Raw genomic sequence first — 26,251 nt, 5'->3', positions numbered from 1 at the left:
ATAAAAATATTTTTATGATTTGGTAATTATTCCAAACATCATAGCCCCATACTCTTCTACCCCCTGCCCTTGCCATCTTCCTGTTCTATATTGTATAAAGCTAATCTTGATGATGGAAAAATAAATAAGTAGCAGGGGAAGGCTGGAAATCTTCCAATCACAAAAGCTCCTGAAATGGAAGCAACATCCAATCTAGCCTACCACATCTTCTAGGTGGGCACTCCTTTCCTGCCTTTTAGTGATGCTTTTAGTATTCATAACAGCTGTGGAATTAAGCATTACGAACAAGAGGAAACCAACATGCAGTCTTTATTTTTCCCCATCAGTCTCAAACTACTCTGCATTGAGTTACAAAGTGAAAATGAACACACTCTCAGATGGATTTAATTTCAGCTTGGGCCCAATGCCAGACAAACCAAGTTTCCCCATTGTTAAAACTCCACTCCATCTTTTCCATATCATGCATACAGCCTCATCCTCACCCCATCTTACACGCACACACACACAAACACACACTCCAAGAACCAGTCACTCCTACAATACAGAACCAAATCCTCCTCCCCTGCTTTATTTGCTAGTGTCATTGCTTTCCTTGGGAAAAGCCAGGATCCACTAGTAGACAGGATGGATTTGGTCTGTAATGTAGATTTTTAATATTTAAGAAAAATGATGGCCACATTAAACATACATTTTCATGTTGTAGGTATTATCTTCATAATAAACTTTTTTTGATTAAAAAAAAGCATTTTACACAACCAAGAAAATGGTTCGGGGAGGAGGAGCCAATTATTCCATTCAGAATAAAATGGTTAAAACTTGATTAAAATATTAATTAAAAATACAGTTTTGGCATAACTTTAACTAGTGAATAAAATATGGCATTTTGGCCTACAGAATCATGCAACAAACACAGATTTCAGAATATAGAGGTATACAGCTTTCAAATGCATACAGAAAGGAGAAACACATAACAGAAGTAGTTAAGCTTTTACATGTACAGACTAGCACCAAATCGCTGTTCACTGTAATTGTCTTCTCCCTTACCCTCTTCCCATGGACTCTGCATGAACAACTGCACTCTATTTTTATAAAGTGCAGATAAGTTTGCTTGTATCAAAGCTAAGGCAAGTAGTGGAAAACAGGAGAGGAGGTAGATTGAATTACTGCATTTGAATGTTTATTTTCCCTCCGTCTTTTACCATTCTCCACAAGCAGAAGCACAAGATACATGTTAAGAAATGTATAAAATGTTGATTTGGCCCATTTCACATTGGGCTTTCAGTTGCAGAATATTTTTACCTTCCTCTGTTTGCAAAACTGCAAAAATGCTGCTAGTAGTACACTATGGTGAACCACGTGTACTTTCTAAAGAATTAAAAGCAACTAGCTAGGACTAAGGGTGATTTCTTCCTGTATTGAGTCCATCAGCCTTCAAAAAATAACAGAAGAAATTCCAGAAGTGTGCCTGCATACTTAGGATTGCCATAACAGTAATAATGTATAAAATTGTGAATGAAGTTTTGCTAGGTTTCCTGTATTCCCTTCAGTATATGACTAGTCTGAGCGTAAATAAATGGCACGCCCTACCAACAAGAATAGCATTCCTGCTAATAATGCAAAAAATACTCCTATTGGAGCCAGCATAAAAGACCAGCCATAGCGTACATAAACAGCAAAGTCTGGGCAATCCAATTTTTTCATGTTTGTGTAGTTTTCCAGATCAGCCACCGCCTGGACCCAGATGACATACATCACAACTACGAGTGAGAACAAGACACCTGGAAAAGAAACATCAGGTTTTAACGACAGTGTGAGACAAACACTGGGTGTACTTACTGGTTATACAATAATACCTAGAAACGCATCCACACTTGCGGCCCCCTCTGCAAAGCACAGTCAGCAACCACTGGATATTTTTTGCCTTTGGCTTTCTCTGACAAGCTTTGTCCCCACTTTGCTTCTGATTTGATTGAAAGTCATATTCCCATGACAAAGAATATATCTATTTTTGGTGGGCAGACCGAAACATGGGTGTGTTTAGGGACAAAATTCACTGTTTTGAATTCAGGGGCAAGGGGAGGAAGAAAGGGGAGGAAGAAAGGGGATATATGATATGATCCAGAAAACAAATTCTACATTTACTTCCCAAACTCTGATACTGTTCCTATCACAGGCTTCTGGATGAGGTATGAAAAGGAGGAAGGGATGGGAAATCTTTCTACTGTCTTCACCTCTCTACATTTTGCTTTTTTTTTTTTTTTCCCTAAATGAAGGGGCATGGTTTAGAATATTTAGAGTATTCTACTCAAGTATTTTGCAGACAAATTCAAATGTATTCCATTTAAATCTTCCACATTAGAAAAGAAGTTGCAGGCTATTAGTATTAACTACTATGAAGCAGGCTATTAGTATTAACCTCAGATTATACAGAACAGTTTCCTGGAAGTAATCCACCACATAATTCACAGTATTTTCCCAACCACTCCTCTGAAAGGCCTTTGGATTGTTTACACGTGATAGCAATGGGAGCACATGTCCTTACAAACTTTGTTAATCTCTTTGTTACTATACACCAGAAAGAGATATAAGAATAAAGTGCTTTCCTAAGTATCAGTCACATGCCTGATAATTTATTTTAGTTTAGAGGAATGTTCCTCTTTATTTTAGCAAGAGGAACACTTAAGAAATGCAAGCCTGCAGCACAGATGCTCTAGCAGAAAATCCACTGGAAAGCTGAGGGCACAAGTCTGAATTTTTTGCGTGCTCCAGCCTGTACCCACATGCTCCCTGAGCTCCAGCTGTCATAGCACACTTACAAGCAGCAGGGTTATCTATTCCAACACTAAAATATTAGGGGGACACCACCTATATTTTCCTGTCATGATGCTTAGGTACCTCGTTAAAACCATAAGCCAGTGAAATACTTCTGGGAACACTTATTGCCAAACTTGAATCTACAGGCTGTAGAGCAGCAGAGTACAAGTCAAAGATATTTGAGGTCTCTAAATGTTTACATTGCAACCTTGAACAAATGTGACACTTGTGACAAAACCCACAAATGCTCTTTGTAAGTACCCATGGAGAGGTATTTGCCTCCAGACCCAGCTGTCCTGGTACCCTTTCATGGTTGCCTTTCCTTATCCCCATGCTGAGATGCTGCCTCACCACCTCTTGCCCTGCCATTGCTACCCACTTACCAGGGAGCAACTCCTATCATCATTCTCTCATTTGCTTTGGGCAAAATCAGACAGGTTAGCTGCAGCAATTTAAATTGGTGACCTGTTGACATTCTTGTTGTTGCTTTATTGTCAGAATGTAAGAGGTTTACATTCTGGACATCCTGAACATCTGACAGGTGAAAGCTCACAACTCAATGTTTATGAACGCTACCTTTTGAAGCCAGCCAAAAAAATGAACTGAATTAGTTAACCTGAGGCATAATCAAAAAGTGACTGAAAATCCCAAAGGATTTCCTGTCTATGAAATATACTAATATACTTCCAGGATTACATTTTTTTATGCAGGCTTGAATTCCTAATGAAGTTATTAAAACAAAACAAAACAAAACAAACAAACAAACAAAAACTAAACTCTAAAAGACATAAATTCAAATTTGAAAGTATTTTACCTACACAAAACTCAATTTGGATGGAATTTAGTGCTGCAATTGTATTAAACACACAGCTGGTGAAACAATCAGAGAGAAGGATCACCTCAGGGCCAGATATAAACAAAATAAGAAATTAAATTGAAGAATCTCCAAATATAAGTCAAATTGAGCAGAAGATTCCTCTAACAGAAGGTATAATGATAACAGATAATGTAGGCAACATAGGAAAATTAGAATCAACACAAATATTTGGAAAGATACATTGATAACATGGTAAAATCCACATGAACACTGGAGCTTGCCTCATCAGATGGCTGTGACTGTTTAATTTGAAATGTCCAAAGTCTTCTTTTTACTTTATTCTCTACATTAGAGCAAACTTAATCAAGAAGAATAATAATTACAGAAAGTAGTGGTGTATATTCCCTTACTACAGCAGCAGGTAAGTATAACCAGGCCTTGCACATCTGGAATGCTTTCGACCTCTGGCAGGCACCCCGGCCAGACACAAAGCTAAGCAGCCCAGTTAGTCAGAAGCATTAAAGCAAGAGTCTTTCAGAGGTGCTTTAATTTCAAAATGGGAACCCCTTGCTCCTCAGGCAGTCTGAAGCAACCTCTAGTTAACTAGAGACAGCTCCATGTAGGTGCAAAATAGCAAGCAGTTCTGCGAGTGGTAAAACAACTTCAGCTAAGTTAAAATCCATCAGGTGATATCACAGCAAGCTGCTAACTTGGGCCTGTATCAAATTCTTGGGTATAGAAATTTGCTGAAGAAATGTATGTCAGAGGTAAATGTCCATCTTTAAAACAGAAGAAAAAGAAAGGGAGAACATGTAAACCTTCTTAGTTAATTAAGGCACTAAAAAGAGTATTTAAGGGTTCCGACTACCTGCTAATGGAGGCTAATTAGTAGATATACTGTTCAGAGTGTTCAAGAAATGTCCTGAGCAGCAGAATCAGACTAAGTAAAAACTGGCCAAGTCCCACTGATCCAATAGGATTTCATTTGTTAATGCCCTTCTATTCTAATTTTCACAGAGTTATGATTTTGTGGGAGTTAAGCACTTACAGGGTAGTATAAAGAGTCTCCTCTATGTTGTAAATGGTAACACAGAGAAAAACAGAGAAACATTTTTTCATACGCTGACCTGTTTTGTCTGTTTGGTCTTGTTTCCTGAGATGTTAGAGTACATTAGAAGCAGTAGTGAGAGCAGAGAAGCAGATCATATACTTCTATTATCACTAATGCATCTGCTGAAAATGTTTGATGTTTAGGGCCAGAGGCATTGGTTCCTTCCTATCCATTAAGCACTTCAGGTTGTGCTTAAATTTAAGCACATGTGCAAGTCTCTTTGACTTAAAGGGTTTTTCCTCGTGGCATCAACACTGATTGCATCAAAACACCAGATTCAAAGGCAAGTTATGAGCTTAATGAATGGTTACTATGGCTTGAATATTTATCTGCTTGTTAGATTCTAAAAGAATTATGTTTCTCTTCAGAGGATGTCTCCATGTCTGTTTGCATTGTCTCATTTTAATAAAACAGTGAGATGCTAGCTGTTCAAGAAAGGTTTGAAATAAAAGCAGTATCAAGAACAGAACACTTTGTTCAGTGGGCTGGGTAGCATGTAAGATTCAGATGCATATAATATGCAAGTTATTTTTTACAGACCACAAGATATTAATTTGGACTACACATTATGAACTGCAATAGACATGTCGATTTATAGTCAGAACTTTGTATGTCATTTACAAAAATGGAGATCAAAAGCTGTTTTGTAGAAAGAAAACTGAAGCATAGAAAAAAAAATCTGATATTCAGAGGTTCTAAGTATTCACATTCTGTTCTGGCTTTCAAAGGAGTTTTGCTCCTCAAAGCTAAGGCAAATTTGCTTAACATAAGCGGAGTTGCTAATAAACACACATCTATCCATCTTCTGTCACTCCATCCTGCTACCTTGTGCATACATCTACACTACTTCTACACTGTAATATTCTGCTTTTGTTATTTATACTGGTTGGTGGGTTACCATTCACTGGATCATACTTTTAAACCAAAGTAAAGTAATCTGATTGAAGACATAACAAAATCTTACTAAACAGTTGTCTATTGTGGTCTGCTTAAGTGTTTTAAAGTGGCTCCTAAAACAAACAAACAAACAAAATAAATAAATAAAACCCTCCAAAATCACAGAATCACAGCACCACAGGATGGCTTATGCTGGCAGGGCCCTCTAGAGGCCACCAGGCCCAAGCAGAAGCCAACCAGTGCAGGCTGCCCAGGCCCATCTCCAGGCGGCTTCTGAAAGCCTCCAAGGAGGAGACCCCACAGCCTCTCTGGGCAGCCTGTGCCGGGGCTCAGTCACCCTCACAGTATCTCCTTATGTTTAGACAGAACTTCCTGCATTTGTCTGTGACCTCTTGTCCTGTCACTGAGCACCAGCGAGAAGATCCTGGCTCAGTCTTCATTGCACCCGCCCTTCAGGTATTTATACACATCGATGAGATCCCCCCAAGTCTCCTCTTTCTGCCTGCCTCAGTTTATGTGTAGAGAACAAAGTATTTGCGAAGAAAAATCATTTATTGCAAAAAGTTAAAAATTAGTATGTTTTTACATCACCCTCAATCACAAGATTTAGACTTGATTTTGAAGAATCTAGTAGAGTCACTGAAACACTGGCAACTCAGAAGCATTGGCAATGACCATGTAAATGTGGAGATGAGAGTTAGGCTTTTTATTGCTGGAGAGTATTTTCTTAAATTTTGTACTGCTTGTGGAAGGCAACAGGGAAAATCCTTCTATTTATATAACTACTGCTATTCCATCCTCCTTCTGCATCAACAAGTTTGCCTCACCAGCTTGTCTCTTTCCTTCAAAATATTAGTCACGCCAATAGAGTTGAGAAAGCATCCATTATAACTGTGATAGGAAACTCCATTCATTACGAAGGAGAATATGCTAAAATGAATATATATTTATTCTGGGAAATCTGTTTCTGCACTCATGTACTCACTATCTATCATGAATGTCATGAACTCCCATGGCCAAGCTTCCAGTCAAAATCACTGAGATTAAAAAACAAACAAACAAAAAAAACCTCCAGAATTTCATGAAGCAGATATTTTTAGAAACAATGTATACTATGATGTATTTCTACATTTTCAGCATTTAGACCTTTTTCATAGCATGCGGATGTCCATTTACCCTTGCCTTTTAGTGACTATAAAATAAAACAGCAGTTGCATGAATCAGGAATGATGGGGGAAATTATTCCTAGAACATGAAGTATGTCTGAGAGAGATTAAGACAAATAAATACTTCCCTCCTCCTCCTTTTTCTTTCTTTTTTTTCCCATTTTGCATTTTTTTAAGAACACACATGTTTGATACACAGCTCTGTGCAATGTGATAAGACATGGACTTCTCTGAGGTCACTCTTTTCTGTCTTTTGCATTTATTCTTTTGAATTTCTTTCAAACAAATACTTGTGCATATTGCAGAGGAAAAAGAATACAGAACCTTTAGAAATGTCTATGAATTCAAGAGGCAGTTTGCTGGCCTTTAGTACTTATTCTTCCCACGTAGAAATGCCTTTCACTTGTCAATGGTGAATGGCTGTTTATGGCATGAATCTTTTACTATGCAGACATGAAGACAAAAGGTCCTAGAAAGAATGATGTGAGCTTTTTACTTCTGCCTAAAAGTTTAGAACTCTTTCTCTCACTTGAGGAAAACTTGCATGTCTGTGTATATATATATTTTCTTTTCAATTGCATTTTTCTGTCCTTGTCCTTATTATAGATACTTCCACCTACCTTGGCCTCTTGTGACCTTTACTTTAAAAAATATGGTTTACATTCAACTCTAAAGTATTTGCAGAGGATCCCACTTTAGAGTTATGGTAGTTGGCACACATATCTCTGAAGACAGATTTTGTCCTCATCTAGGAGCTAGAATTAAAATATCAGCTTTTTCACTCTTTTGGCAGGAAGCAGAAGTCATATTTCTAATCTTGCGTCTTCACAAGGGTGTGATTCTGTAATGCTCTGTGCACATCGTGAGGTCTTGCTTGCCTGACATCAGTACGAAATGAAAGTTTTAACTAACATCCAGACATCTTGCAGGAAGAGGCCTGGGATAATCTGAATTTTTATTGAAGGTTGCCCAAAGTGATTATTTTATGGCAGTTTCCCCTTCTTTTCCTATGACATTTGAAGAAATTATAGGGCTTCTTACATTTTGCGCTACCTTGGCTGCTCTTGTTCCATCCTCTGAGGCTGAAGACATGGAGGTGAGCTTGCAAAGAGACTGCTCGACTCATTGACTGTGGTATTGTTAAACTGATAGGCACTTTTTCCCCACAAGCATAGCACGTTTCACCTGTAAACTTGGGTGAAACTTGAAAGCTTAACATGGAAAGTTGCTGGTCAATAAGCTTCCAACAGATACTAATAATTGTGTCTGCCTCTCCATTTGTAGTACTTCAGAGGCACCACTCAAGAGGAGAAGCTTGAAGCCTTTAGAATCACAGAATCATAGTATCATTCAGGTTGGAGAAGACCTCTAAGATCACCTAGTCCAACCTTTCTTAAATATCGGGATGAGCAAAAGGCAGGTGTGCGACCCTGCCACAGATCAGACATCAGAACTGCTCTTTAGGTACATTTGCTGATTTTCTGGGGCTCAGATCTGGGATGCTCTGGAGAACCTGCCGAGGCTCCCTTGGCCCTTGGAATATAACCTCTTCCAGTTCATCCACATGGGGACTAGTGGTGCTGGCAGAAAGACCTTCAGTCATAGAATCAGAGAATGGCTTGGGTTGGAAGGAACCTTAAAGATCATTTAACTCCAACACCCCTGCCATAGGCAGGGATGCCACCCACTAGATCAGGATGCTCAGAGCTTCATCTAACCTGGTCCTGAACAACACCAAATCCATTATCTTTCCAATTTAGAGACAGAGATGTTGTGCAGGACAGTTTCAAATGCTTTGGACAAGTCCTGGTTTAGACAAAACACAGCTTTAGGATGGCTAAATAGTTGACTTGAATCTCATTTACAATAACCTCATCATCTGCTTTCTGAACCCTAAGATGGGACAACAGATTATGCCACAAGCTTTTTCTTAATTTGAGGCAAAGTTTTTAACTGCTACCTAGTTTGTTAGTTAAGGCTGCAAAACAATACAATCCAATAGTGGGTATTAAAATTGATTCATCTAGCATTCTTCTTTAAAGTGCAAAAGTAGGAAAATGGCTGATCTTCCTATCTTCTGCTTTCAGTCTTCTACAGAAAAGCTATGGTGACTGACTTCTTTCTCAGAAGCCTAATATTCTCCCTAGTATTACTGCCACTTGCATGTTGGCAGCGAAATAGCATGGACACGTTGTCTGTGTGGGTACACTGACTTGTGAGAAGAGCTTTTGGTTTTGGTTTTGTGAGTGATCTAAAATGTTGAACAGGATAATGATATTTACAGTAAGTACCTTCCTCGAGCAGCTCAGCTCTACTGGTGTGACTGGGAGTAGATGCAGTTCGTCATTCAGGATAGTTCCTGATGATAGCTCCTCAGTCAGGAACTCTGTCCCCATAACCAAGCCAAAATGTCTTGTGCTATCCTAGTGGCTGCAGGGTCCAGTATTCTGGACCAACCACTTGCTTTTGGGAAATCACAACAGGATTTTGCTAAATATCCTTCCTTTTCCACAACAAAAACGGTAACATATAACACAGCCCTGCTCTGAATCTGTGGTTGAGAATAGTGCTGAAGCTGAAAGATACTAAGTATATGCATAGTAAAAGTCAGGATTTCCCTTAAAGAACATCTGCTATACAGATTCAAAGGGTGAGAGGGGCAAAGAGACAGGCCCAATGTCATATACAGGGTTAATAACACTCACTTAACTTCAAAAATCTAAAACCTTCCAACTCAGGATATTCTACGATTCTACTCTATAACTGTACTGGTCCAAGGACAGACCCCTGTACACCACTTGTCACCAGCCTCTACTTGGACATAGATCCATTGACCACCACTCTCTGAGTGTAACCTTCAAGCCAATTCCTTATCCACTGAATGGTCCACCCATCAAATTCATATTTCTCCAATTTGGAGATCAGGATGTCATGTGGGAGTATGTCAAAGGACTTGCAGAAGTCCAGGTAGATGACATCAGTTGGTCTTCCTTTGTCAACTGATGCAGTCACTCCATCATGGAAAGCCACCACACTGTTCAGGCACTATTTGCCCTTGGTGAAGCCATGATGGCTGTCTTGGATCACCTCTTTGTTTTGCATGTGCCTTGACATTGCTTCCAGGAGAATCTTTTCCATAATCTTGCCAAGCCCAAAGGTACTTGATTTCTTATGTGACAAATGATAAATAAGTTGTGCCAGGGGAAGTATTGGACATTAAGAAGAATTTCTTCAGAGAGGGAGTTGTCAAACATAGGAACAGGCTGCCCAGAGAAGTGGTGGAGACCACATCCCTGGTGGTGTTTAAGAAACACATGGATGTGGCACTAAGGGACAAGGTCTAGTGATGGGATTCAGTAGGTTGGATTGAGAGCAGGTGGTCTTGAAGGTCTTTTTCAACCTAGATGATTCTATGACTCTATAGAGAATTCATCTGAGCTATCTTAGGCCCCTCCTTCAAGATGAAATGAATTGCCAGCTGGGGACTTCTTACTTCATTTTGACTGTTAATCAGTGTCATTGCTTCCAGCAGGCCTCTTAGGGAAGCCAAGGGTGACTAGCCCGGACCTGGGGATCTAACTTTCACTTGCCTAAAATGGGGTGAATGAAGTGACCCATGGTGGAAAAAAACACACTTCAGAGGGCTCCCCACTAGTTCCTGGTGCTTTCCCATTTCCTCTCAAACTCTCTGCCACTTTCTAGAGACAGCAGAGATTTTTACAGATTACAAATGCAGAAAAAGAGCATGACTTACATGGGCTTTTAACCTACAAATCATTGCCAGAAAAACCTTAGAATTTCCAAGAGATTATGGATTTTTTTTTTCATGTCTTTTAAAAGTGGGCAAGAGTAATCCTCAAGGGAGCAAATGCAAGTATTCAGGATTTTTTTCAGCAACAATGTAAAATACTCTCCACACTTTGCTGAAGGTCCTTTACAAGTAAATTATGATAATTATTAATCTGTGTATGCAGAACTCCAAGGTGAAGTGGGTAAGCAGTATCAGCAGATCAATAAGGGAAGCAGAGAGCCCGGGCCTTTTGATTTTGGCATGGGTGCTTTGCTCCATAGCACAATCCTGCTCTTAGAACTGACTCTCACCAGGCTGTATACAATTTAGAATGGTGATTGAGCACATATTATCATTTATATCCTGCCCAATTTCTGTCTTATACATCTTCCCAGACTCTCCAAGATTAACAGAACAGTGTCCCAAAAAGCTGGTCAAATCAGCTGAATCCTGGAAGGATGCATCCTACATATTTGCATATATATAACTCATATCAAGCCGTTAGGGCAATGAAGCTGGTGAAGGGTCTAGAGAACAAGTCTTATGAGGAACAGCTGAGGCAGCTGGGGTTGTCTAGCTTGGAGAAAAAAAGGCTTAGGAGAGACCTTATTGTGCCATACAATTACCTCAAAGGAGGTGGTAGTGAGGTGGGGGTTGGGCTCTTCTCCCAAGCACAAAGTGATACAATAAGGTAAAATGACATCGAGTTGCACCAGGGCAGGTTTAGGTTGAATATCAGGAGAAATTTCTTTACTGAAGGGGTTGTGTGGCACTGAAATATGCTACTCAGGGAAGTGGTTGAGTCACCATTCCTGGAGGTCTTCAAGAAACGCACAGAACTTAGTAGCAGGATTTAGTGGTGAATTTATCAGTACTGTTAAAAGTTGGACTAGGTGATCTTGGTGGTCTTCTCCAACCTGAATACTTGTATGATTCTATGATTATATGTGGGTAATGAGGAAAGAGGTAATTCAGTTATTAACTATGTTCCATTCACAGAGGTTTAGAGCTTCCACTTACTTATATTTGACAGCTATTTTCTGCATTCCAATCACATACAAAAAATGTCTCCTATTCTTGTCACGTGAATGTGCTGTGTCTTGCAACTTCTTCAGAGTCTACCATTACCATCTTCATTGCTTTTGTGCCACTGATTAAAAAACCTCTTCTTAGCTAAAGCCCTTGAGAGTCCTTCAAGTCAGCATCCCTAAATATGCATTCCTTTTCCTGCTAAATAATTAGTTTGAAATTGCAAAGTGATTCCATGAATGGTCCTAGATTTTTTTTTTGTTTTTATCTTAATCAAAAGGTAGCGTTTTGAATGGCTTTATGACTAAATAACTGTGGAAAGAATTGTCTCCAAAGCAGGCGCTCCAAAAGCCAAAGAACAGAGGTATGCACTTTTTCTTTCTTTTACCCATGATTAATATAATTTTTGTCACAGAAAATGGGGTGAAATACCTCATATCTTTTCTATTCTAACAGCTTTAATTGACTGAGCAAACAGTATACCCACCAGCAATGATGTAAAAGCCTCCTCCTGCTTTGTACAGAATGTGGCTGGCAAAAGGAGCTGCACAGATGATGAAGAAACTAGCCATCACAATAGTGAGCACTCCCAGGAGCATAAGAACTGTCCAAAAACCTCGATAAACTGGAGAAAGGGAAGAAAGAAAAAAGCACACAACACTTTTTAGAACTTAAACAAGTGACGTATTTGGCTAACAATACTTTTTCCTTTCCTCTTCTCTTTTCACTTTCCTTATTAACAAACCAAACATTCATTCCATTGTGTGTGCACCTTATATATCATGTGGATCGAAGTAGGTTTGGACCCCAGTTCTTATCTGATGATCACGGAAAATAAGATGTAAGTTACCACGAATGAAATCCATATGCTTAATATTTAGACAGTGACTTGCAACATAGCAAATTTATGTTTTTTAGAAAATGGTGCACCAAAGGTGTAGCAATGATACTTTGGAGTAAATGATTGGACTGACTGGATATAATTGTTTTACCAAAATTGACTGGGAGAAGCAGAGAACTCTAACATTTTGACATTATTAGTGCTCAGAACCTCTCACCAAAAGCAATCTTTAAGTTCTCTACAATTTACTAGTGGATAATTCTCCTTACATATAGTATATTCAATACAGAGAAATTTAAGCAGGAAAGAAGTGCAACTTAAAAATGTAAACTGAAAAAAAAAACAAACCCACAACACTTTTTTTTTTTTTTTTAACCAGCCTATTCCTGCTCTAATGCTCTCTGTATTTTATTAAATTTAAAATGTGATGTTTCAGAAGTCCCTGTTAGACAGTGCCAAGCAGTGCTGAATTAATGGATGCAGCTGGTGATAAATGAGCCGAGAGTTTTGTGACATACTCTGGCCAAAAGAGTCTTTCTAACAATTATTTTTTAGCTGGTTAATTGCACATCCATTTAACAAAGTCATCATTTTACAAATGCTACAAGAGTGACATAAATTTCTCCCATGAATTTAAAAATTGGTACATTAACACAACCCATTAGTAAAATTATGAGTTGCAAAGATCTCCATCGTCAGATCTGAAAATCTTGAAGCACTGACAATTCAGTCAGTGAAAAACATTTCCACCCAACTGAGAGAAAGCATATAAGCCAGCTGGCATGTCAGAAAAAGTGAGTCACAAAAGAAACTGCCACTTATCATTTGACAGCACCTACTTACTGTTATAGCAAAACACAACTAAGCAACTATTATACTGGTTCAACTCCTGAAACTTTCAAATCCATTCAGGCTGCTAAAGCCAGCTTGGAATAATTCAGGTTTGCTCTCATCTAAAGACCGAAGGTGCGCTAGACATTATCAGTTTGTGTTTCCCACTAATGTGTTTCAAAAATTTACAGTTTTCAACTTGACCAGCTTAACTCATGTTAAAGTATACATCATCTTGCCTACCTAAGCCCTGTAAATGTATTAGCTAGATCACATTCACCGCATCACATTAGACACACTTTTTAAATAACAACCTTTTTAATCTAGGCAAAGATTCACAGACATAATTTTCTGCCACAATGATCAGCAGATTTGGGCACAGGGAAGATGAATGTGTCTGAAAGTAGTTGGCAGAAGGGCTAAAACTGTGTTTTGGTTCATCTCCAATACAAGGCTTCCTACCACATAAACAAATAAATATGAAAATAGTAGGTAAGAGATAAGGCTGTGGTTCAGCAAATCAGTTAAGTGTGTGTTCTGCTTTAAGTACTCTAATTCTTATGGGATTGAGGCACCTGTTTAAAGTTAAACACATTGTTAAATGATTCACTTAATGCAAATGGACAGTGAATGGAGACCTAGAAAGGTAAATCTCTCAAGTCCTTTGGTCTTGGGTATTTGAAGCAATTTCATATTATTTTACTCATGGGTCTACTTTGCTAAGCTTCATCGCAGTCCCCAAGTCCATGGGACATTACTTCCTCATTTAAAACCTAATACTGCTAAATCAGCCTATAACCACCCAACTCCTTTACATGGATGGCCCAAGGTACTTCAAAGTCATGCTACATAATAGGACACATCGGCCAAAATGGACCTTGAAAAAGCTTACTTCAATATCATTATGGTCAGTCACTGAAGTTATATAGCACTGTTTCTGTTTTCTGAATGGATGAGGACACAAGCTTCTCCAGCATTACAAAATTAGTGTGCAGCTTCATTATATATTCTTTGTACAGGAACTTTGAAGATGGTTTTTAGTGAACTTTTACCAGAAAAGCTTGATTTCCTCAAATATTCCTGAAAACTAAACATAAATGGAGTACAAATGTATCTGATGAAAATCTATTTAAACCTCTCTGTGACTATACAAGAGAAAATCTGTTTCTCTGTTCCAACAGCGTAACTGTTTTATGCATTATATATGAAATACAGATTTGACCTAGCTATCACCTGAAATAAGCTTCCGTTGTATTCCTCTATACATAATTATTTTCTCTAGAGAATCATGGAGATATTCCGATGATCCTAATACTCGTTTATCTAGCTAACTCCATCATTAAACATCAATTAGAAAATGAAGAAGACAGGTAAAAAGTCTTCAATGCTCTAAAATTTGTGACTTTTCATGTAAATACTTACCCCTTCTAATCTACAAGACAGGAAGTCATTAAGGCCATTTGTGGCACAAGTCCAAATAAACACCCTAAGAGCATCTAGACTTTTTATTTAATAATGGAATTAAAATGCAACCATTCCCCTGCAGAGAAGACTTCACTTATTTCATATTCAGACCATTTTTACCCAGACCACACCTCCTACCTTCTCTGTTTAGATGGGCAAGATCGCTTCCCGTGGAGCTAACCATTCAAAATTACAGTGCAGCCCTATTGCAGTCACTAGCTTAGCTGGCATCAACAGATGAACACAAAAGAGGTGGTTGAAATAAACCTACCTAAGGATGAAATTCTTAAGTCAAAGACTCTGCTGCTCTAGGATTGAGGAGATCTTTGGCAGATAAAAAAACAGCTGAAGACACTGTTTTGAATTATGATTCTTTATAATATATATATATTTTTTAATATGCTTCTTTATATAAAAGGGATGACACTGTGATCCAAGCAGTCTGTTTCAACTGTGGTTCAGTGTACATACACAAGATGTTAAGAGAAGTCTGCTCCTTGTCAAGTCCCACTGAAGCAGTTCATAAGATAGCCCATGTTCTGGTCCAAACAAGGAATGCCCTTGCTTCTGTAAAGAGCAGGCACTAAGTAAATGAACCTTACAGATATGTCAGAATTAGCTACCTCAAGTACTTGTGTTATTCCAAGTATTTCCTGCAGTGGAAGAAATAAAGTACAAGCGCTACCGCAAAGTCTGAGGTAAACCTATCTGTAGTGTTAACCTTAGATATCATTGCTCTACGTTGCAAGAGTGCTAAACAGAGGTTCTGTAACTTCTCTTGGTAAGCTGTCCCTTCATCAGGGTACAACATTTGTCTTGGTAGTGACAGGCAGGCCTAAAAATAAAATAGTACTTAGAGGAAAACAGGAATACAGCCAGAATGCTTGTCTTTGAGCTCTGCACCATTCAGTCTACATACCATGAGAATATAGCAGCTGAATTATATTGCTTTCAAATTGCGTGACCTGTGATTTTGCCTTTCCACCTGGTTTTCTCCTAAATGAGAAACTTAGATTAACTAACTAACCTAGATTCCTCCGGAGACTTCTGCATCATTTGAAAACCAGCTGATGTATCACATTTTATGTAAGGGACTGAATTTTGGAGAAGTGGCTGAAAAGTATCAAAAGTTCCCTTTTCTTGTATAGGAGATCCCAACCCTGTTTATCTGCAGAGTTTCCTATTTTCCTATTTAACTGCCACAGTTTCCTATTTTCAGATGTTACTGGTGCTTGATATGGAAATAAGTAATAATATATTTGACACAGTTACACAATGATGTCACCTAAAAGACACATTTTTTATGTAGTAGCAATGCACACCTCAAAACCTCCATAATGGGCTATTCAGGAACAGGTTAACTGATAATACAATGCAACACCCATCTATAAACTAGAGATATTGACACCAAACTCATGAAACCACACCACATACTTTATTGCCCTTGCCAACTTTCCTATGGCCTACAAAAAATAATAATAGTATATATATATAAATAAAAATCAATATTGAACAAGAATTATTAAGTCCTACAAAGCTGAACATATTTTTGAAGCATGTGTGAGTTCAGTGCTTCATAAACATTACAAAGAATCATTAAAATGACTTGGAAAAGTTGTCGTGATTTTTCACCCACAAACTCAGGTCCTAAAGTGAACCTAACCTTTCCTGTGATTTGGCTAAATAGTGAATTTCAGAATATCTTTTTTACCTCTCTATTTAATTGAAGTGATATCAAAATGATTTTGACAAGAGGCATCAAAATGCCACTACCGATATAAAATATGATGAAAGGTAAAATGCCTGAACTGTTCTATATCTAAAGTATCTTCTCTGCAGATAAACAACTGCAAATGTGATCACAGCTCTCAGCAGCAGCACCTGAGACACATCTAGCAACACAATAAACCTTGCAAAACTTTTATCAGTTTTACTCAGTACCCTTTATTATCCCTTAGTAGTAATAATCTTTTTTTTTTTTCAAATAACCTTAACAGTAAAATAAATACAATATTCACATTATGAATACATTGCTTTTTTAAATACTTCTTGCTTTATCACTGCTCAGTGGCTGGGGAGTTCTTCCTTAGTAAATGTACTGTATTACAACCTCTCACAGGCAATTATGTGACCGTATTACATAACAGCATTTTTTGCCCTAAAAATAGGCTAACTCTAGCATCTCACTATACAGTTATTATTTTCAGATTTCATTGCTGATATTTCCTAGATTACTTTAGGTTAATTTCAGCCCAGCAACAAACCTGCCAATAAATTTGATCACACCAATTTAGGTGTAATAGTTGCTGAACCAGAACTTCTCTTCAGTCCTATAAACATTCTGTATTCCACATTATATTAGGCACTACTTCAAATGCTGGCAATGTGCCCAGTACTGGACAAAATAAGATACAAATGGTCAGGAAAAAAAAAGTACTAGCAGCTACAAATCAGAGTATTAAACTGATGTGTCAGTGCAGCCCCATTAAATTGCTTCCAATTTAACCTCAGAAGTTGCTGGGGCAATTTACAACAGTTAAGAAACTACTGCATATTTCCAAATAAACTTGCATTTTTTTTATATTTATTTTTTAATTGATGACTTGATTAAGTGATAGATCTTATACTCTTATATTATCTTATATTCCTTTTTCTTAGGAATTATCTCACCGTTGCAATATGGGACTACTTGTATGAGTAAGGACTTTGTACAGTAAAAGAGAGTTTTATAAAAGTACGATATCCTTGAATATCAATGTTAAGTAATCCAGTGATGTGATACCATGAATTAATCTAGCTTGCAAAGAATTATTATTTAAGTAATATAATTATAAAAATGTATATAAAAATGTATGCTTATTTTAGCATAAAATATTTAGAATAAAATAAATAAAGGTCACTATTCAGGTACTTTTATTGTATGGGTTATTTTTTTTAAATTATTATTCCTAGGTTGTAGTCTGTTGCACATATGTTTGTGAATCATCATATAAATGAATCTGCTGGTGACACAATGAGGTGCTGTCTGTCCTCTTAATAGCTGCACATTGTAATAGCTGTCACTATAAAACATTGTAACATCACAGAAAGTCACTAGAGTCAGGCTTCCCTGACTTCATTTAGATGTCTATTTCAGGCTAAGATAAATGACATGGCCTGCAAATTTGTTTAAGTGCATAACTATAAATGATGGCTAGCACAGCTGTAGACTGCACTTTACACTGCAGGTAGGTGATCCACCAAGATGCTTAACAAAACCAGTGAATGAACAAAGCCATAGTACTTGTGATTAAGATACAGAAAGCTGCAATTTCAAAACAGTACTAACCCACCCTTCCAAGCTGATCATATATCTGACAGTAATGATGAGAGGAAATCTGAGACAATAAAACATGCATTTGAATCCCCAATGTCAGCGTCACTGTAGGCTTTTCTGTCTTCACACTTCCATCTAAGGCTATAACTCTTCACAGCAAAAGCTCATAGTCTAGGTTTCTGTAAGAGGATGAACCAGGCCCTTTGTGTAAAGCATACTAACACACTAAACTTCATGGTCTTCAGAGTTTGAGTTTTTCTGGGAACTATCAAACACCTTAAAACCAACACACAAAAAAATCTAAATAAATTAAGAGAGGATAGATCAAGCCTTTTTTGAATTATGGCCATGGCCCAGAAAAACTCTGAGGCAAATTCTTACAGATACTAAAGCCAAAGGAGTTATGTCAACAGAGGACTTCATTCAGTCACTCCACTCAAAAATCATCAGAGATTTTATAGTCCTCAGGAAACTTATTTTTGCCTGAGTCATCCTAGCTGGATGGTAACATGGCACTCCAGCTACACACCACAGTTGTGTTTTCACTAGGGTCTGTAATTAAATCCAATTTGCTCTGACAAGTTCTCATAGTCTCTTAAAGCTGAGTTGTCTGTAAAAGGTGTATGCCTTTGCTTGTTCAGAAAGTAACAGTTCTGTTAACATGAAGTTAGAGATTTTTAGAAAATTATGTTGTACATCCACACTTGATTTCTCTAATGAAGTTTAAAGCTTTTTATTCAACTGTTTATTTTTCAGCAAACTATTTTTCAGATGACAGAATATTTCTTCTTATCCATTCCTAATTAAAATATGACTTGGGGGTCTTATGAAAAATGTGGTGAAAAATCTTTCTGAAAGGACCAGGAGTGGTGGATTATTATTTTTTATTTTTTTTTCCCCAAAGTGATAGCTTTTGAGAAAGATATAAGCCATGAAAAAGGAAATACTGAATCAAGACACAGTAGAAAAACCAAAAAAAAAAAAAAAAAAAAAAAAAGAGAACCCTAATCTTTTGGTAGTGCCCTTTTGTTCTATGTTTTGTTGACAGAAGGTATTAGATGCAGCCAAGTGGATGTACAAATAGCTGACAAAATATTTTTTTGCATGAAATCAGATGGAGGGCTTTCTCCACTGACTAATTTCAGAGAAGCATTTCCTCCACTGTGAATCAGAAAGACAACAACTTTCTAGTATTTCTTAATTTAGTAACTGCAGATTCAGTGAGGTTTTAAAAGCCTGTTTGCCAAATATCACAGGCTGGACTGTCGAAGTACACTAGACGAGGAATGAATTTTGAACTAACAGAAGAGATGATGATATAACCTTCTTAATAAAAAGTTGTGGAAGATTCTTGAACAAGTATACCTGCTCTAGATGCTGAAAATGAACTGGTGGCATAAAAAAAACTTCTCCAGTTTTAATAAGCTCCAAAGCAATCCAACTGTATCTATTTATACAGCAGGAATGGCTCTGAATATACTCTACCTGGGCCAGCATCTATAGTACAGTTCTGTCTATTTTTAATCTTGTAATATAAAATATAGATAGGAAAATTATATTTGAGCAGTGGTTCTTTTGGCAAACATTAACTGAAATTAATTAAACTTTTGATGATATTCCTTCTCATTTCTTTATTCTTTGTTTGTCCACTTCTGTGTAATCATGCAATATGATTTGAAGATCTTTTGTGAATGTATGAGTGAATGGTGGAATACAAACTCTGTCTAGATTATTACGAGCAGATGACTCGTCACTTTCAAATGGAAAGATAAACTGTTCTAGATGTGCTTCGAAGGTACAGATTAGATCTCTGACTCTGAATGGTGAGGTATTAATTCTTCCTGGACAAACAGTTCATAATTTCTGAAGATTAACAGAACTGTTACCAGTCCAACTTCTTTTTCATGTCTGCAGCATAAAAAATGGATTCTGAAGACACTTCAAAGTCAGCAAAGGTATAATTACAGCTTCAGGGATCACTTAAGTCATTGAGTCAGCAGGCTTGGAGACATGCAGCATCCCCACATCACAGGTTATTTAAAAAGTCACATGAAATAGGCATCAGAAGCAATATTTTCAAATACATTTGCATAAAGCCCTTGATCTGATGAAATGTGACCAATTTTTTAAGTGGAGTAGTAAAAACAGAGCTTTCCAGGCATTATTCGAGTATAAGGTTTTCGATTCTGTGTATTTTACATATACATACGTATGTCTGTTATTACACTATAGTTTCTCCGTGTTATTATCTCAGTTTAAGATATCAAGTATTTTGAAATGTTATAGAATATATATATTTTTTCAAAAATAATTTAATTTACAAAACAAGATTGCACATTGCTACACTCTTGGTCTACATTATTCATGTATGGCACACACTGTTCAGACTAATTTTAGCGCTGCAACTTCCTATAGTGTCAGTGGAGAGAAACTGGCACCTCCAGCACTTGGTGCAGTATATCTGGGTTATTTGAATAAACTTAGACGGTATCAAGGCCCCTCTTTTCCCTTCTCATAAAGTAAAAGAGCAATATAATTCCACATGTGGTTATTTATCTGACAAGAAATAGTTTAATTGGGATATATGAGAAGAAGTATTTGTTTAATGCATTCAGCCCAAGGAAGATACTTTTTCTGTATGAAAAAGAAATGATTCACTAAAAAGAAATGTTTCTGGTTTTAGAAATGATTTTCATTCTGCCATTATACTTAAAGCTATGCATTCATTTAAGTGCTTTGCTAAATAGTGTCTTAAATATGTGTGTTGTAAAAGTATGAGGAGTATGAAATACCAAAACTCTGCAAATTAAACTGTGTGGAGTGATAATGTTGTTTTGTACTGAAGCATCCAAATTGTTTTCTTGAAACTATAGGCACTGTATCCATTTGCAGCCAAAAAAAATACTTACTGACTGCAGAGTCATAGGAGGTTGAGTTGTGTTCATCTCGGATATGAGGAAATGGTGAGAGGTATGCATGAGTACAGTTCTTAGAAGGTGACTGGTTGGCTAAAAGAAAAAGAGAAAAAAAGATTAATGCCTTAGAAATACAATATTTTGTGCCTGTTTTTCAAATAGGTAAACTGAGTTTCATAGGTCAAGATTCCAGGTTCCTTCCCAGGCAGTAGCTCTACAGTGGATTTTGTGTTGGTAATAGATACCAGCCTTGATATCCAGCCAAGGATTTTCCTTAAAGGGCGGCTCAGATTTGTACTACGGGAACAGTAAAGAAGCCTCTCTTGAGAGAAGGGTCTGGTACACTGCAATTTATATGCAATACCTATGTATGCTTTTATACGAATACGTTCTTTTCTCTTGTGAAGGTTAATTATTTCTGTCTCATTACTGCATATCCCACCAAAACAAACAAACAACAACAAAACCAGGAAATTAATTTTTCTCTTGTGAAAAGATAATGACAAATACCGAGCATCTTCAGAAATTTTACATTCCCAACAACTATGAGTTCATACTATGGAATCAATACCTCCAGAGAAGTGTTATTTCACCTTTTTTTATTAAATGCTTATAAAAAGATCATCTTCTTCTTTGCAAAGGGTAAAGGCTTTCTATAGTTTAAATCACCTTCACATTTCATATTCTTGACTGCAGAATTCTCCAGATAAAGAGCAAGGGGAAATTAACTGCAGTGAATATTACATTTGCCACCTAAGACCAACCAACATATTTAGAAAAATATGGATATTGAAATAAAAATGGTATGATGGCACCTCCTTTTCTCAAGAATTGTGGAAATCTTGCAATAAGGAGAGGGAGCGCTGTATATCACGAGTAGGGTCAAACACAGTAGAAGTTTTGCTCAGTCTCTTCTTCATTGGAAAATCTGGTGGCAAAAAAACTCACTATCTTCCAGAATCCTGGCATGTAGTGAAAGAAAACAGGTCATCCATCCAATTAGAAGAGGGATTTTTCTGGAGAGGATGTGTATGACACAGTTCTCACCATCGAATTGCTCGTGCCCTCCTTAAGCTACTCATAGAACTAGCTGGAAAAATAGTGCAGGCAAAAACTCACAGACCATCCTAACCACAAGGATCTTTTTCCAACGTTACAGACATAAACAATTAACAATTAAGACTATTAACAACAAAAAGCAAGAGTCTGTCCTGATAAGAAGGGACTCAGACTTAACAGGACAGGTATAACATAGAACTATATCCTAGGATCATAGAATGTCTTGGGTTGGAAGAGACCTTATAGATCTCCAACTCCAAACCCCCTGCCATGAGCAGGGACACCTCCCACCAGAGCAGGTTGCTCAAAGCCCCATCCAGCCTGGCCTTGAGCACCTCCAGGGATGCCCCTCCAGGGCATCCACAGCTTCTCTGGGCAACCCGGGCCAGTGCCTCACCACCTTGTGAGTGAAAAAATTCCTCCTATCTTATCTAAAACTCCCCTCTTTTAGTTTGAAACCATTTCCCCTTGTTCTGTCATTGTCTGCCCGAGCAAAACGTTGTTCTCCATCTTTTTTGTAAGTGCCCTTTAGGTACTGAAAAACTGCAATAAGGTGACTCCTGAGCCTTCTCTTCTTCAGGCTGAACAGCCCTGGCTCTCACAGACTGTCTTCACAGAAGAAGAATAACAAAGGAGAAGAATAACGTAACACTTGATGAATAAACTGATACTTAGACATGTATGATTATGTCCTGGGGATTCCTTTAGTACAAATTACAAAAGTGTTTGTCACTTTTAAATTTATTTAAAGATAGCTGAAGAACTAAAGAAGCCGAACGAAACTGAGTGATTCACAATCACTCAGGAAAAAAAAAAAAAAAAAAAAAAAAGGAAAAAAAAGAACTTTGAAATCAAACTACTGTAGATAACAACAAAGGAAAAGAGTTACTTACTGTACCAGAACTTCCACATGCTGGAGTTATGTTCTACTACATTTCCACTAAACCAGCACCTCCAGAAGAAACCTTCATGATGGAAAGTGGCCTTCTCTCCCTACGGAAAAAATAAAAAAATAAATAAATAAAAATCCATTACCATACCCTTTTTCAGCTACCTGAAAGAATCAAATTCACATGAACTTAGATGTTTAGGTAAAAAATAATACCACCACAATGAATCATAGACTGCATGAAGGTTAGCTATAGTACATCTATATAGTTACATTTCCTTTGAAAGACTGTCATATCACAAAAGTTGTATCACAAAAGACAAATTATTTTTGGAGTTGATAATAATTGCTTAAAAGAGGTTTTGAAGTAGCCTTGTTTTGAAGCAGCAGATTTCCAGAAGGTCAAAATGAACATGATCAAAAGTTCCTAGTGAAGTATATTTTTACAAAATAAATACATCCAAGAAACAACCAACATATAATTCCCATTACAAATAAAATCCATACTAACCCCAATATCTTCTGGTGCTTTTGAACATTTTCCTATTTCCGTAGCAAGAAGCCAATAATCAGTTCCAAACGCCACCAAAAAAAGCAAAACCCCTAGAGCTGCAAAGAAACCTCCAAAAAATATTCCTACACTCAGTTTCATTATCAAAGTTATCTTAAAAAAATGCAAGTATTTTTTTAAAATTACTGAAGAAGAAATTGTAAAAGAAAATTATTGTGCAAATGACTAGAAAGTTTGGATAATACAGCTCATGTTTGAAGAAGTTCCTCCTTGCTTGACTTTCTCCGTGTTTCTCAATGCCCTGTGAGCTGATTTGCGTCTCCTAATTTGTGTTCCATGTGGCTGACTCAAGACTGACAGATGAAAAGGGCCATCTATTTTAGGACACTGATGGCAGAGCTTCATTCTGTTTCTCTGTCTGGGCGAGGCCAGTCAGAAATAGCTGACCTTCCCATCACTAATCAGGGATTGACTTGAAATATTATTGCAGCTGGTACATCAAAATCAGTGGAGATGGAGGTGGAGCTGCAATGGCTCTGTCAGTCCACGTGAACTGTGTTACAGAGCCCAGAGTAGCAGTAAGGACTTGCAAAATTCAGAATTGGAGGTGAAAACTTGCCTGTCTACTAGCAGGGAAGGATATATGAACACTTTGAAAGTTACTATAAATCACTTCACTAAATTAAGATTGCGTTTGTTTGTTTCTTTATGGAACTCTGACAACATGTCAGCCAAATCACAGAGATGCCTCTGGAAAGTCCTGACCTTTATTGCACATACACTTAGCTTTACAAATTTGCATCTTACCTGTAAAGTAATAGCTTTAATGACACTGAGCATTTAACTGCTTTATTTGTTCCCATTCAATTTATTTGCATATCTGACAAATGCAAGCAAATAAAACCAAGAACATCCTAAAAATGAAAAAGTGAAACCAATTCCTGCATCACATCTCCCAAGCACCTGGTATAGAAATATCAAACTTTTTAAAAAAGAAGACACTTTCCCATCTGTGTTCCTTGGACATTTTGGAAAGTGATCAGGTAGCACATTTAAATTCCAATGACTCACTGCATAAGAAAAAGGCTTTTCCAAAAATTCTTGTAATGCCAAGGAAGCCTTCTCTGCCATCTCCAGTGAATTACAGGGTTTCCTCCTGTAGAGATCGGTTGAGTTTGTACCATGCATCAGATCCTGCAGTTCTTACCCAATAAAATTCCACTGGTGTTATCTATCACTGGAGTAAATAATCCTCACTGCTTTCCTGTGCTGGGAAGTGCTGTAACCAAGAGAAAGATGAAGTCAATTCACTCCATAAAATACGTGTTGCAAAATTTTATTGCAACAGATTTAGCTCTTAGGAATTCCTACTGCCAATGCCCACTCAGACAGTACTGCAGTGTGCTCACGGAGAGTAACGGGAAAGACTGTTTCTACCTGCTCTCACTTCCAGACAGGTGAAGCAGAGATGTGTCCTGAGTGTTTTCATAACACTACATTATCTGCCTAATGCCTTGTTTGCATATTACGATTCATATTTTATTCAAACTTGATACTATACTAACTTAATACAGAAGCTTTTCTGATATTTTGTGGCCCTTCTGCACTGCCCAGTTTCAGTGCAGAATAGTAAACAGATTTCCAGTCAAACAGAGTCTTTGTGTCATGTTTTGTTTCCCTGGCAGACGCAGATGCAGTTCATTTTGCTATACTTGAAGGTGATCTTTGGAGAGTATGCTATTAAAGAACAATAAGCAAAAAAATAATATTAATATTCAGAAAAAGAACATAGAATGTGTTATAGCAGGAAATAAAGCATATTTTAGAGCATATTTTAGAAAAACATTACTTGCTAGTTAGAATAATGTCCAGTCAAAATAGAAGAAATAGAAAAAGTCAGATTCAGCTCAGAACTAACCTGTTCAAATTTAGACAACTTCATGTGAGCTAGATGTCCTTCCATTTTAATCAATACAGATCTAATAAATGCAAATGGTAGCTCCAGCTAGTTCTCAGGGGATCCTGCTGGCTTTCAGCTGCCACTCTAGAGGGCAATGTTTGTCTCCTGGTTTTAACTACATTTGCTAGCACTACACAGGGGTCTTAGGTACCCACCTGAAAAGGCACTGGGAGTGAGGGTTACTAAATCAAGCCTGGAAAGAGGGATACAGCTGCCTTGCCATCATTCCCTACCACTCCCCACCAGTACCACCGGATACTCCAGCATGTCTAATACATCTACATTTGGCAAAGAGGGATGACGAAGGATTTAGAGGAGATCCACACTTTTCTCAAATGACTGCTACAGGCCAAGTTCACATCACCTAAAACTGATGCTAGATACCTCTGTTTAGATGACTGAAACCAGTCTCCACTAGTTGGTCAGGTCATTCTGGAGGTAATGCTGGTTGTTTTAACTAGACCTCCATTGACTTTAGCAGCAGCACAGATCTCTATTTCACACGGAGACATGAATTTCAAGGTCTTACTCTGGAACTCAGTCCCACTCTGCAGGTAGGAGCTCCCAACAATTTTGCTGCTGTGTGGGTGGCCTTACGAAAGATTTGCCCAAAGCTTATGAAATTTCATTCAGTGAAATCCAGAGATATAGACACTCACAACATAAACAAAATCAATAAAACATAAACAAAATCATTGCCACAGTTTTTTAGGATATAAATTAAAAAAAAAAAAAAAGAGAGAGAGAGAGAGAGAGAATTACTTCAGATGTGCTGTTCAACGTAATGCCATTTGGCTCATCTTGAAAATTATATTTCTGAGTGTTATACATTATTTATAAC

The 26,251-nt window shown here is 37.5% G+C and overlaps 1 protein-coding gene across 2 annotated transcripts; it reads right to left on the bottom strand.

The window, feature by feature from the left end:
• Nucleotides 1-291: 291 nt before the first annotated feature.
• On the bottom strand, nucleotides 292-23,828 carry TMEM182 (transmembrane protein 182). 2 transcript variants are annotated; one of them, XM_005013429.6, is made up of 5 exons: nucleotides 23,451-23,821; nucleotides 22,944-23,043; nucleotides 20,986-21,084; nucleotides 12,112-12,249; nucleotides 292-1,778 (listed from the first exon to the last, which is right to left on the bottom strand). In XM_005013429.6, the coding sequence occupies exons 1-5, from the start codon at nucleotides 23,589-23,591 to the stop codon at nucleotides 1,555-1,557; spliced, it is 702 nt and encodes a 233-aa protein (XP_005013486.1). In that variant the 5' UTR covers nucleotides 23,592-23,821; the 3' UTR covers nucleotides 292-1,554. The 2 variants fall into 2 exon arrangements, with proteins under 2 accessions (XP_005013486.1, XP_021123735.1); XM_021268060.4 differs by lacking the exon at nucleotides 12,112-12,249 and having other exon boundaries at nucleotides 23,451-23,828.
• Between the last annotated feature and the right edge of the window lie 2,423 nt (nucleotides 23,829-26,251).

This window comes from Anas platyrhynchos, chromosome 1 (genome assembly GCF_047663525.1).
Source record: "Anas platyrhynchos isolate ZD024472 breed Pekin duck chromosome 1, IASCAAS_PekinDuck_T2T, whole genome shotgun sequence".
Classification (NCBI taxonomy): Eukaryota; Metazoa; Chordata; class Aves; order Anseriformes; family Anatidae; genus Anas; species Anas platyrhynchos.
The sequence above is the reverse complement of the archived record's forward strand: the minus strand, read 5'-3'. Positions and strand labels throughout refer to the sequence as shown.

Bases quoted from the DNA above. Each gene is read 5' to 3' on its own strand.
- TMEM182 (XM_005013429.6), bottom strand. From the start codon at position 23,591: ATGAAACTGAGTGTAGGAATATTTTTTGGAGGTTTCTTTGCAGCTCTA. The intron at 21,085-22,943 runs GTAAGTAACTCT...TTTTTCTTTTAG, and splicing joins CATGTGGAAGTTCTGGTACA to CCAACCAGTCACCTTCTAAG. The intron at 1,779-12,111 runs GTGGGTATACTG...TTTCTTTTCCAG, and splicing joins AGGCTTTTACATCATTGCTG to GTGTCTTGTTCTCACTCGTA.